General features: G+C 35.5%; 2 protein-coding genes across 2 annotated transcripts; both read left to right on the top strand.

Annotated features, from left to right (window-relative positions):
- Positions 1–436: 436 nt before the first annotated feature.
- Positions 437–1,402, top strand: TAS2R10 (taste 2 receptor member 10; the record flags this gene model as incomplete). The annotated part of the gene is made up of 1 exon (XM_082740539.1): positions 437–1,402. One exon carries the CDS (start codon positions 437–439, stop codon positions 1,400–1,402), a length of 966 nt encoding a protein of 321 aa, XP_082596665.1.
- Positions 1,403–11,667: 10,265 nt separating this feature from the next.
- Positions 11,668–12,663, top strand: TAS2R9 (taste 2 receptor member 9; the record flags this gene model as incomplete). The annotated part of the gene is made up of 1 exon (XM_082742430.1): positions 11,668–12,663. One exon carries the CDS (start codon positions 11,668–11,670, stop codon positions 12,661–12,663), a length of 996 nt encoding a protein of 331 aa, XP_082598556.1.
- Between the last annotated feature and the right edge of the window lie 264 nt (positions 12,664–12,927).

Below are 12,927 nucleotides of genomic sequence, written 5' to 3'. Positions count from 1 at the left end.
ATAAATACAACCCAAATGATGAAGTTGTAGTTGATATTTAAAAGGACGAAGTCAAATTTTTGTTTCTGTTCTGTTTCTTGTGGGTATACATTTGACACTCCTACTCCACAAGTCAGGTTAACAGATGCAAAATAGTCTCACAGGAGGATAAGTGAAATCCATGAAACAGAAACTTTCATTTGCATCTTCACAAATCGTACATAGGCATTCAGTCTGAACACATGTTCCTCAGACTCGCTAAGTTATAAATGAAACTGAGGTGGTCTCCATGAAGACATTTCCGATTCCATCACAAGGCATTTTAGGGGTATTTTTAAGTATTTATGAAATGAAATAGAAGAAAAAAATTCTTCCATCAAGCAGCTAACATTCGTCTCATTCTGAAGCAGGTAACATAAATGTAATGTAACAGAAGCAATACTAGGAATTGGCAGATATGATAAGCATACTGGAAGGCCTTCTCATTTTTATAGCAGTTAGTGAAGCGGTACTGGGAGTTCTAGGGAATGGATTTATTGGACTTGTCAACTGTGTAGACTATGTGAAGAACAAAAAGTTTTCGATGATTGGCTTTATTCTCACTGGCTTAGCTACTTCCAGAGTTTTTCTGATATTGTTAATAATTACAGATGGACTTATAAAGCTATTCTCTCCAGATATGTATTACTCTGGCAAACTAATTGATTTTATTAGTTACTCATGGATAATTATCAATCAATCAAGTATCTGGTTTGCCACCAGCCTCAGTATCTTCTATTTCCTGAAGATAGCAAATTTTTCCCACCATATTTTTCTCTGGCTGAAGGGTAGGATCAATAGGGTTCTTCACCTTCTGATGGGATCCTTGTTTATTTCATGGTTATTTACTTTTCCACAAATTGTAAGGATTATTAATGATAACAGAATGAGGAGTGGAAATACAACCTGGGACTTCAACATGCCAAAAAGTATGTTCTTTACTAAGCAGATTTTGGTCAACCTAGGAGTCATTCTTCTCTTTACACTCTGCCTGGTTACATGTTTCTTGTTAATCGTTTCCCTCTGGAGACACAGCAGGCGCATGCAAATGAAGGTCACTGGACCCCGAGACCCCAGTACAGAAGCACACGTGAAAGCAATGAAAGTTTTAATATCTTTTATCTTTCTCTTCATCTTGTATTTTATAGGCATTGTCATAGAGATAGTATGTTTCAATATGCCAGAAAACAGACTACTGTTTATTTTTGGCATGACGACCGCAGCCATCTATCCCTGGGGTCACTCCCTTATCCTAATTCTAGGAAACAGCAAGCTGAAGCGAGCCTCTTTGAAGGCCCTGCAGAGATGCAAGTGCTGTGAGGCCAGGACACGGCTCACAGCTGACAGACCCGCGTGGGGGCAAATGGATGTTCTAGGAGAATAATCTAGAGAAGAAGCCCCTGTAGACCTGTATTACTTGCACCACACGCACTTGCATTGACTGTAACTGTGTTATTGAACCTCGCTAAAATCGTCCATAATTATCTTGACTACATTCTAGGAAATTTTACTCTTCGAGTGATGATTCGGTGGCTTTGTCACCTTTCCGACCCTGTGATGTCTTCTTCCCACACGCCTCCTGGAGGAAAACCAGCTTGGAGACTATTTTCACTGATAAGTTTATGATGGTGAGAATAAGCACCTAAAACAAGAGTTTGCACTGTGCTTTGCCCGACTTCCCTGAACCACTGAGAGCCTTTTACCAAGAAGACCCGTAGAAACAGAAAGCAAGACAAAGGGAATCATAATCAGCCTTGATATTTAGAACATGGATATAAGAGTCAGAGACAGAAGTGTGTGTTTTGAGTGTGCAATTTTAATTATTTAAAAGATCACTTTTACTCTCACTGTTTAAATCTTAATTTGTGTGGAACTGGATGTGTTTGATGGGATAGAGATAGTAGTAGGTGCTCGGTAAGAAGGAGCTAGGAAGCACAGCCTACATGGGGGTCAGGGCATTAGAGCCCTGATGAAGGAGTCTTTATATTTCAAACCCACTGACTAGAGATGAAGCAGAATCACGAACCAACTGGAGCTGAGCAAAACTTCTGCTAGAGGTACAGATACAAAAGACTCAACACGGTCCCTGAGTTATGCTGAGGGACACAAGATTGAACCTGGGATGAATCAGTATGAATTAGGAGATGTTCTGCTTTAAGCTCTTACATGTATTTAAGTTCATACACACAAACTTGCACTCACAGATGTATCTCAAATGCTGATTTTAGAAGGGAATATTTATGCCTAATCCAGAATGTGAACCAAGTAACTTATTTTGGTCACTTGCAGAAGTGCATTGATCTTATACTATGACCTGAGGTCTAGAAGATTTCTAAATATAAGTGCTTAATTCATTCAAATAGTTTTTGAACACTAACTCTGTTAAGGGATGAAGCTATAGTACTGAACAAGAGGCCAGCATAAGGAACAAGATATTCTAGTAGAAAAGCAAATAAATAGCAAATAATAACTTAGACAATTTTATTTGTGGAGTTGTGAAAGAAAAACTGAAGGATACTAAATAAATGATCTGACTTGGTCCTGAGAAAAGAGAAGGTGCCATTGAAGTTGAAATGCTTTTGTTTCTGTTTTTGAGATCTGAATAATGCCTAAGAGTAAGGTGGGCAGAGCGGGAGAGGTTTGGGGTGGGGAACATGCAAGTGCATACGTGTTGAAGCAAGAAGGAGTAGAGGGCATTGCAGGAACTGAAGGTCCAATATGACTAGCATATAGAGAGTGCAGTATGTGAAATTATTTTTTAAGAAAAACTCCAATATGGAAAAATTTGATAAATTCCTTGCAGAATTGAGAAAATACCCTGCAGAAATTGTAAATTAATATTTTCTCCACTTTATTTTATTTTTTTTCAGTGTTCCAAAATTCATTGTTTATGCACCTCACCCAGTGCTCCATGCAATATATGCCCTCCTTAATACCACCAGGCTCATCCAACCCCCCTGACCCCCTCCCCTCCAAAACCTTCAATTTGTTTCTTGAGTTCACAGTCTCTTATGGTTCGTCTCCCCCTCCGATTTCCCCCAACTCCCTTCTCCTCTCCATCTCCCATGTCCTCCATGTTATTCCTTATGCTCCACAAGTAATTGAAACCATATGATAATTGACTCTCTCTGCTTGACTTATTTCACTCAGCATAATCTCCTTTAGCTCATCCATTTTCCATATATAGTACAAATTCTGGTTGCAAATATACATATGTACAAGTCTTCTTTTGGAAAATCTCAGAATAACAAATATTTTACATTCTCACTTCATTCAGTGTGCTTGACAGGTAAATATCCCTAATTTTAACCTTTTGCTGGACACACAGTATTTTTTCAATCATTTTTAAGGAATTGCATTTCAAGGGTCCTGGTTAATTGATAGCATTCAATCTCACTTCTAACCTTGGAGAGGCCCAAGCTACACCCATTATCTGGCCTGTGCATGGTCCTTCAAAATGTATGAAGTTGAAAATGCCCCCCAAAACTTTACTTGCAGCATTTCTTTTCTTCTCAAAATTTGCAGTATCTCACTATTTTTTGCATCTGAAGATATTTAAAAAATTTTTTCCTGGCAACTAAGCCATACACTTAATGTAATTCTGAAGACTTGTTTTTCCTTATTTTTGTGTATTTGAACTGGAAGTATTTCTCTAGACATCTTGTTTGGCATACTCTTGAAAGCAAAAGTTGTTTTTTTTTTTTTAATTTAAAAAAATTTTTAATTTTAATTTTTTTTGCATTTTTTTGTTTTTCTGTGTGTTTTTTTGGATTTTCTTTTCTTTCTTTATTCCTCCTTCTCCTCCTTCCTCCCCCTCCTCCTCCTTCTCTCCTCCTCCCCCTCTCCTCCTCATTCTTTTTTGTAAATACATCCAAAGCTGTATTTTCTGCCTCAATATTTTTTAGATACATTCTGCAGTGTCAACACATAGTTCTTATATTTTTCAATCAGCTCGAAGAGTTTTAAAATATTCCTTGTAATTTCTATTTAAGAGTTAACAGAATAATTTTCTAGTTAGAAGAGGTTTATAAAGGAAGTTTTGCATTGATATTTCACGGAAGTGAGGTCAGGCAACATACTTATATGATACTTGGCCTAGAATAAGATTTATTTGGCTTAATATATGATCTGTTTTGGTGAATGGACAATGTTTTCAAAAAAGGAGTTTGATGGTGTTCAAGTGAAATTTACATACATGAGATAAACCATATTAGTGATATGGCTTCTCTATTATCTGTGTTTTTTATTTGTTAATTTGCAATAGTTAATATACATTCATTCACAATTACCAAATGATTGATAATTCTTTTATTTGTAGCTGCATTTAACTTGAAGCAATATTTTAATAATTGTGTTTGTGTTCATGGTCATTACTTTATTATTATTATTATTATTATTTTAATTTCTTTTCAGTGTAACAGAATTCATTGTTTATGCACCATACCCAGTGCTCCATGTAATACGTGCCCTCCATAATACCCACCACCAGGCTCACCCGACCTCCCACCCCATGGTCATCACTTTTATTATTATTTTTACTTATATTAAAAATACTGCTTGGCACACATGTAGTTTTTTGCTCTAACTTTTCTTTTGTCCATGTTAAAAATCACTAATTTTGTTACTTTGCTTCATATTTGATTACTACGTGTTTTCTATCTGTATATTTTCAACATTTCTATACTTTTCTTTTATTGTCTCTTGTGGGAAACAAATAACTGATTTTTGATGCTTTAATATTAGAATCTCAAAATTATGGTCATCAAGTGAACCCTTTTATACTTACTGTAACTGCAATTATATTAATTTTTTATCTTCCCATTTCTTCTTTTGTTTCAGTTTTTCATCCTTTCTTCTAGTTTTCTTTCCCTCCTTTCCTATGCTCTATTGATACTACAGTTTCATGTGCTGGTCTAAAAATATCTTTACCTTCATGTCCTCTGGTCAGTTGGTTAAGCATCCGACTCTTGGTTTCAGCTCAGGTCATGATCGCAGGGTTGTGAGATTGAGCTCAGCATCAAGCTCCCCACTTAAGATTCTCTCTCTCCCTCTCCCTCTCCTCCTCCCCACTCACTCATGAATTCTCTCCCTCAAAAAATAAAATCAAATAGGGGTGCCTGGGTGGCTCAGTGGGTTAAGCCGCTGCCTTCGGCTCAGGTCATGATCTCAGGGTCCTGGGATCGAGTCCCGCATCGGGCTCTCTGCTCAGCAGGGAGCCTGCTTCCCTCTCTCTCTCTCTCTGCCTGCCTCTCCATCTACTTGTGATTTCTCTCTGTCAAATAAATAAATAAAATCTTTAAAAAAATAAAAATAAAAAAATAAAATCAAATAAAAATCTTCACCCCAAGTAAAATTGAAGTTTAGCTTATCTACTTCTAGTCTTTCCTATGTGCATATTTTTATGGTCTGAGGTTTCCAATTTCAAAACTTATGTTTTCATTTAAAATGTCTTTTTATTATGGTAAAATATATACAACAAAAAATATACACTCTTAACTGTTTTAAGTGTACAATTCTGTCACGTTAACTATATTCACAATGCTGTGCAGTCTTGAAAAGATTCTTCTCCTAATAAGTTGTTTTAACATCTTTGTTAAAAATCAATTTACCATATGTGTATGGGTTTATTTCATGACTTTCAACTCTATTGTGTTGGTACATGTGTCTATCTTTATGCCAGTACCATACAGTCGACTACCGTAGCTTTGTAGTAAGTCTTAGAAAACAGTAAGTGTTGAGTCTTCCGACTTTGTTCTTTTTTTAAAAAATTATTTAGATATTCAGTATCCCTTGTAATTCCATATGAACTTGAGGATCAGTTTTTCTGTTTCTGAGAAAAAAAAAACATCTGGGAATTTCTGGTAGGTATTTCACTGAATCTATACATCACTTTGGGTAGTGTTGGCATCCTAACAATATTGTCTTCTTATCCATGAATCTCTGTCTTATCTTTCTATTTATTTGTGTCTTCTTTAATTTCTTTCAGCAATACTTCATAGTTTTTAGTGTATAATACTCTTGCTTCCTTGGTTAAATTTATTTCTAGGCATTTTATTCTTTTGTATGCTATTGTAAATGGAACTATTTTTTATATTTACTTTTAAGATTGTTTATTGTAGTGGTATATGAAACAGCATGTTTTGTGTGTATACCCTCCAACTAGAGTTTTAAGATTTATTTTCCTAGTAAACTGATGTTCACCACAGCTTTACATAGATTTCCATCATAAACTTTATAAAATTCCTTACTAAATTTAACTCCACATATGTTGTATGGCTTTCTTCTCACTCTGCTTCAGTTTTTGCTAATGCATCCTCCAAAAAACTTCTTTGAAAAAAGGTCTGTGTGTTGTAAACATTCTGAAACCTATATACCTGAGAATATTTTCATTTAACTTGCACATTTAATTGAGTCATCAAATAGAAATAAACATTCCTTTGTGTTTACATGGATGTACTGTTAGTTTCATTTTATTTATGCCATTGTGAAGGAAACAAAAGAGAAACCTGTTGTATCAGTATCAGAATATGTAATTAGCATTAATACTGAATGAATAAAAGAACAAAAAACTGAATAAGAAAACCTTACTAACTCCATTGTTAGTTTATACATCTTCAGTAAATAATAAATAAATTGTTGAACCATCACTATTATATTGCCATATTAGATTTCATATAACTATCATGAGCCTTGGAATTTGTACAAACATAGGGAATTATAATTATGATACATCAAGAAAGGCTCTATGGCAAAACAATTTGATAAAGGTGTCATGATTTTTTTGAATTGACAAGAAATTCAATAATAATATCTAATATAAGACTTCATTAATCATAACTTCTATGAGGTAGATATTATTTTTAGCCATGTTTTACACATGAAAAGAGTTGAACACAAATGTCATCAAAATTTTGATATTAACTAATTGGTACTAGTGAGTTATTTTGCTCAGAAAATTAGTTACAGAAACTACTTCTTGACACTAATAACTACTTTAACAAGTATGCAAAGGACGTAATTCACAAAATTTTTTACTTTAAATATTCTTTCAGTTCATAAATTCTTAAAAAACTTTGGTCAATGCCTTTCAATATGAAACAGCAAGATTTCAAATCAGAGGATTTTCTGACCAAATTATTTTGAATAAAGGTGAAATAAATGAGACTCTTTTGATTTTTTTTCCATTCTGTTCTGTTTATATTCTGTTCTTAGAACATACATATAACTTCTCTATAGAAGAGTTTCTTGGGGTGCCTGGGTGACTCAGTGGGTCAAAGCCTCTGCCTTCAGCTCCAGGTCATGATCCCAGAGTCCTGGGATGGAGCCCAGCATTGGGCTCTCTGCTCAGCGGGGAGCCTGCTTCCCTCCCCCTTCTCTCTCTGACTGCATTTCTGTCTACTTGTGATCTCTGTCTGTTAAAGAAAGAAAGAAAGAAAGAAAGAAGAGTTTCTCAATGAATAAAAATCTATTGTATTTAATTTTAGTTTTTCCCAAATTCTAATCTTTGGTTAAATCTACTCTCTTTTTAGCCACAGTATATAAATTTACAATGTTTTTGTAATATCTTTTTTTTAAAAAGATTTTATTTATTTATTTGACACAGAGAGAGATCACAAGTTGGCAGACGGGAGGCAGAGAGAGAGGGGGAAGTAGGCTCCCTGCTGAGCAGAGAGTCTGATATGGGGCTTGATCCCAGGACTCTGAGATCACCACCCGAGCTGAAGGCAGAGGCTTAACCCACTGAGCCACCCAAGCGCCCTTGTTTTTATAGTATCTTATATTTCCTAAAATATTTCTGAAAGACGTTCACTAGAGGGTATTATGCTTAGCAAAATAAGTCAGACAAAGAAAGACAAATGTATGATTTCACTCATATGTGTAATTTAAGAAACAAAACAGGTGAACATAGTGGAAGGAAGAGAAAAATAAAATAGGATGAAAAAAAAGAGAGGGGAAAAAAACCATAAAAGACTCCTAACTATAGGGAACAAACTGAGGGTTACTGGAGAGGATACAGGTGGGGGATGGAGTATCTGGGTGATGGGCATTAAGGAGGGGACTTGATGCGATGAGCACTGAGTGTTGTCTGAAACTGATGAATCACTGGATTCTATCTCTGAAACTAATAATATAGTATATATTAATTAAATTGAACTTAAATAAAAATTTTTATAAAGCAGGTCATAATAAACAAACAGTTGGATCTCTGAAGAGAAAAAACAAAATAAAGAAATGAGCTAATACTTAAAAAGAACATTCAAGAAAGCTTTTTAAAAGTAAATTATTTGAAAAAATAAGATAAATAAAATAAATTACTTGAAGTCATATGTTGGAATGACAACATATATGGGAAAACTGATCCAGAAAGGTCAGCTTAGGAACATATGCTACTAATCACTGTAGGCTTTAAATGTGAAGATAAATGGTTTCTGAGTTGACAGGAAAATATATACACTTTAATCTATCTGGATTTCTTTAAATTCCGTGTATTTTCATTTCATTCACTTAAAAAAACATTCTTCTGAGGACATAATAGTCTTCACCAGTCTGTCAAAGTAGTCCATGGTACAAAAAAGTTTAAGACTCCCTGAGTTCAAACAAAGAAGGTAAAGTGAACTGTCAGAAAAATGGATGAGAACATCAGGTTTTTGTGATAATTTACCATGAATTGCTGTGGACATGGTGAAGGATTTGGAGTGGAGAGGGAGATGAAATCAGCAAGTGATTCAATTTATGAGTTGTCTAAAAATAGGACCAGTATGGCAGCATTCTATTATTTTTCTTTTTTAAGATTGATTTATTCATTTGAGAGACGGAGAGGACATAGAGGGGGAGACACAGAGGGAGAGGGAGAAGAAGACTCCCCACTGAGCAGGGAGCCCGACATGTGGCTGTATCCCAGGACCTGGAGATCATGACCTGACCTGAAGGCAGATGCTTAATAGTCTGAGCCACCCAGGTGCCCCAGCATTCTGTTCCTGATACATGTAGAAAGTATAGTCATTTGCCTGACTTGTCCATAAATAATCAGGAGCAAAACTAAGGGGAAAATATCAACAGAAAATGCAATATTCTAAAGAATGGTAAACAGTATTTCAACAAAGAAAAGAAAATACATTTAAAGAAACATCTGCCTACATAAGTTTGTATTTGATCACTTCTGATAATAAGAGATGAGAGAAATAACCCAGGCTAATACGTTGAACCCAGATTCTACCAAGGGGCAGTTATATCAATACACTGACCCAGGTGCAGTGTTATAATCTATCCTCTTTGGTCTAAACTCTATACGGTCCATTCTCACATGTATTCTTGGAGGGTCTGCCAGTATAAACGAGTGAAATCTTGCAGTTCTTTTGGAGTAAGAGATGTTTTCCCCTTTTGTCAGACTTTGTAAACACCTTCCACCTTTTCCTGCCCCCATTGCCTGGAACATGCTGCGTATGACTTTGATTATGGGTCTAGAGACAAAAATAGTGATTGAGGTGGATCTTAAGGAAAATAAACATCACTTTGCATGCTAACTTTCCCAGGTGAGGCTACTACATGGTTTTCAAACAAAGCAAGGCTGATTCCCTCTGACATGGGAGGGTGGACTGCTTCCACCAGAAAGGAAATTTGAGATTCTCACGTTTATTGATCCAGGTGTACCTTGATCTCCTCATTCCCAGTTTTAAGGTCCTACTCTTTTCCCATCATTGCTCTAAATTTCATTTGATGAAACATGATGAGTCTGTGACTACATCTTATATAGGAATTCTCTTATGTACACAGTTAACTTTTAGAGCTGACTTACCACTGTAAAGAAATGAATCTTTCAGGGCCACCATAGATCTCTGGTTTTCAGACTGTCATGAGTTGAAAATGTAAAATCTCCAGTTGTCATCAGTTCTCCTTATGCAGTTAGAAATAACTACGCCACTCACCATCCTTTTAGTCATTTCTAATGCATTAAAAGTCAAAAGCAGTAGCCACTTGGTCTGCAAATACATAAGGGAGATTATTTCAGTAAAGGTGGCCTCTCAAGCAGGGGTACAAGATGGATTACCAAATCAATATTATTGAAACAAGTGGATACCCATCTTGATTCCATTAATCAAGTTGGATCCACAGTTTGACAATATAGCCATGTATATATTGCCAAATTACTTTTACAATTTTTTTATTGTAAAAAAAGCAAACCATGAAAGTAACAGAGAAAATATCAGAAAATTTCAATGGAGAAATTTTCTAACAATAACTCAAAATCCAGAACTTATAAACAACTGATAAATATAACTATATGAAATTTGAAAACTTCTGCTTGCATTTTATAAAATACAAGAAAAAACTAAAGACAAATGACAAAGTGGGGAAATACTGTCGATACAAATATGCTAATTTCTCTAACATAGAAACACCACAGGAATTTATAAAAAGGTAGAAAAATGAGCAAAAATATAAACAGTCTAACAAAAAAAAAATTCAAATGGCTTTTAAATATATGAAATGATACTTGACTCCTAACTCACCTAATGGGTGAGATTCTTCCTCTGCAGTCCCGATACTCAGTGTCTTTTGTCACGAATATTCTTAAAACGCATGTGCAAATGATGTTGGATGTTTGCTAAGATCATCACCTCAAGTCCTTTCCCTCTGATAGAGTAGCTTCTCCAGTCAGAGCAAAGTCTAGAAATCACCAGCATACATGTTAAGTTGGTGAACTATTAAAGTCTGTACAGGAGAACATTAATATAGCTTGGTTTATTGTTTTCTGGATTTAGATGCTATGTGCTTTAAATCGTGAAAAGTATACAGATAAAAAAAGTATACAAATAGTAAAAATGTGATTCAATATGTTTTGTCTTTGAAATTGGTATTCATTATCATAAAAGCATTATAAGGGATTATTACAAGGAAGATTGTACTCAGATTCTAATGTAAGCTACATACAAATACATATTCTGAGGTCAAATTCTGAGTAATAACAGACACAACTGGAATATCTTCAATGCTCAGACTTCTTTATCATAGGGTGAAAGAACTGGAAAGTCAAGTAACTGTCTCTATAAGAAAATTGAAAACCACTGCTTCCTTACCTGAGTTATCCTAATTAATGAGGTGAATACATGGCTACAAGGCTGAAATTAGTCATGTTAACTGTCTACACTCTAAATTCACAATTATTTTTCAGCTCCAAAGCATCCTTTTGCATCAAATGAACCATAATTTGGGGGTACTTTGTAAGTCATCAGAGATAGTAATGCTGCCACATCTCCAAATTAAATAGTATCCATATTTTCCAAGTAATTATTTTTTTTTCTTGAAGTTCCTGGTCAAAAGCTTAAATTCAACAACTCCAAAATACACAGAGCATAAAATAAGGAAGATTTTGCAAATCCAAGAAATGAGATCCATTCCTATTTGCATCTTGGAGACTTTCAAGCATCACTGCACATGAAAGACATTACTGGCCAATCAATGAAGTCTTTAGGCAGTTCTCACTGGAGCAGAACTAGCAATCTCACTGACCTGGATCAAAGCTGACAAAGAGGACAGAAGAGACAACTGCAGCATGACCTAAGTGACAGACATATACACCCTTCTTCACCGGTCAGCTGAAAGCCAATTCATCCTCAGTGATATCCCAAATCAGATCTCTCTGTTGACATGCTAAGTACAATGGAGGTAATATATACCATCTTGATCGCTGGTGAACTGACTATAGGAGTTTGGGGAAATGGATTTATTGTACTGGTTAACTGTACTGGCTGGATCAAAAGGAGAGATATTTCCATGATAGACGTCATCTTGGTGAGCTTAGCCTTCTCCAGAATCTGTTTGTTGTGTGTGATATCTTTAGATGGCCTTCTTATATGTATCTCTCCAGATACATATGCCAATAGCAAGTTAATGAGCATTGTGGATGTTTTCTGGACACTTAGCAATCATTCAAGTGTCTGGTTTACTTCTTGCCTCAGCATCTTCTATTTACTGAAGATAGTCAATATATCCCACCCACTTTTCCTCTGGCTGAAACTAAAGATTAACAGAATCATCCTGGGGATTTTTCTGATGTCCTTCCTTAGCTGTATAATCATTAGTGTTTCAATGAATGAGGACTTCTGGGATCCCTTCAAAGTCAATCATAAGGAAAACACAACTTGGGAACTGAAAGTGAGTAAAATCCCAAGTGCTTTCAAACTGCTTTTCCTGAACCTGGGGGTTATCATTCCCTTTGTTCTTTGCCTAACCTCGTTTCTCTTATTACTTTTCTCTCTGATTAGACACACCAAGCAGAGGAAACTTTATGCCACAGGGTCCAGAGACCCCAGCACAGAGGCCCACATGAGGGCCATAAAGGCACTGATCATCTTTCTGCTTCTCTTCCTTATGTACTATGCAGTCTTTATTATACTAACCTCTAGCTTACTGATTCCTCAGGGAGAATTAGTGGTGATGTTTGGTAGTGCTATAGCTGTCATTTTCCCATCAAGCCATTCATTCATCCTGATAATGGGGAACAGCAAACTGAGGAAGGCTTTTCTGAAAGTGCTAAGGGTTGTGAAAAGTTTGCACAGAGGAAGAAAACCTTTTGTTCTGCGGAGAATCCTGAATACAAGGAGAAAGAAATCAACAAAAGATCCTCTCCCTTCTCCCAATTAATTACATTCAGTTTTTATAGATGCTATTAAAAATCATTAATATCTATATCTATCGTTATCCTAAATTTTCCTTTGTGTTCCTTCACATTTCTGTCTTAACTTTAAATCAAATGTTATCGAGCCACGTATATTTCCTTGCCTTTGCAAGAAAAAAATGAATACAAACCCCATGCTAACATTTCATATCATTGCCTAAATGCAAAGAGATTCTACTTCTTTCTGTCTGGTAAAGGTCTTGAACTCCAAAAGTAGAATTTTAGGCAAA

Source organism: Mustela nivalis, assembly GCF_964662115.1.
Source record: "Mustela nivalis genome assembly, chromosome: 7".
Classification (NCBI taxonomy): Eukaryota; Metazoa; Chordata; class Mammalia; order Carnivora; family Mustelidae; genus Mustela; species Mustela nivalis.
The sequence above is the reverse complement of the archived record's forward strand: the minus strand, read 5'-3'. Positions and strand labels throughout refer to the sequence as shown.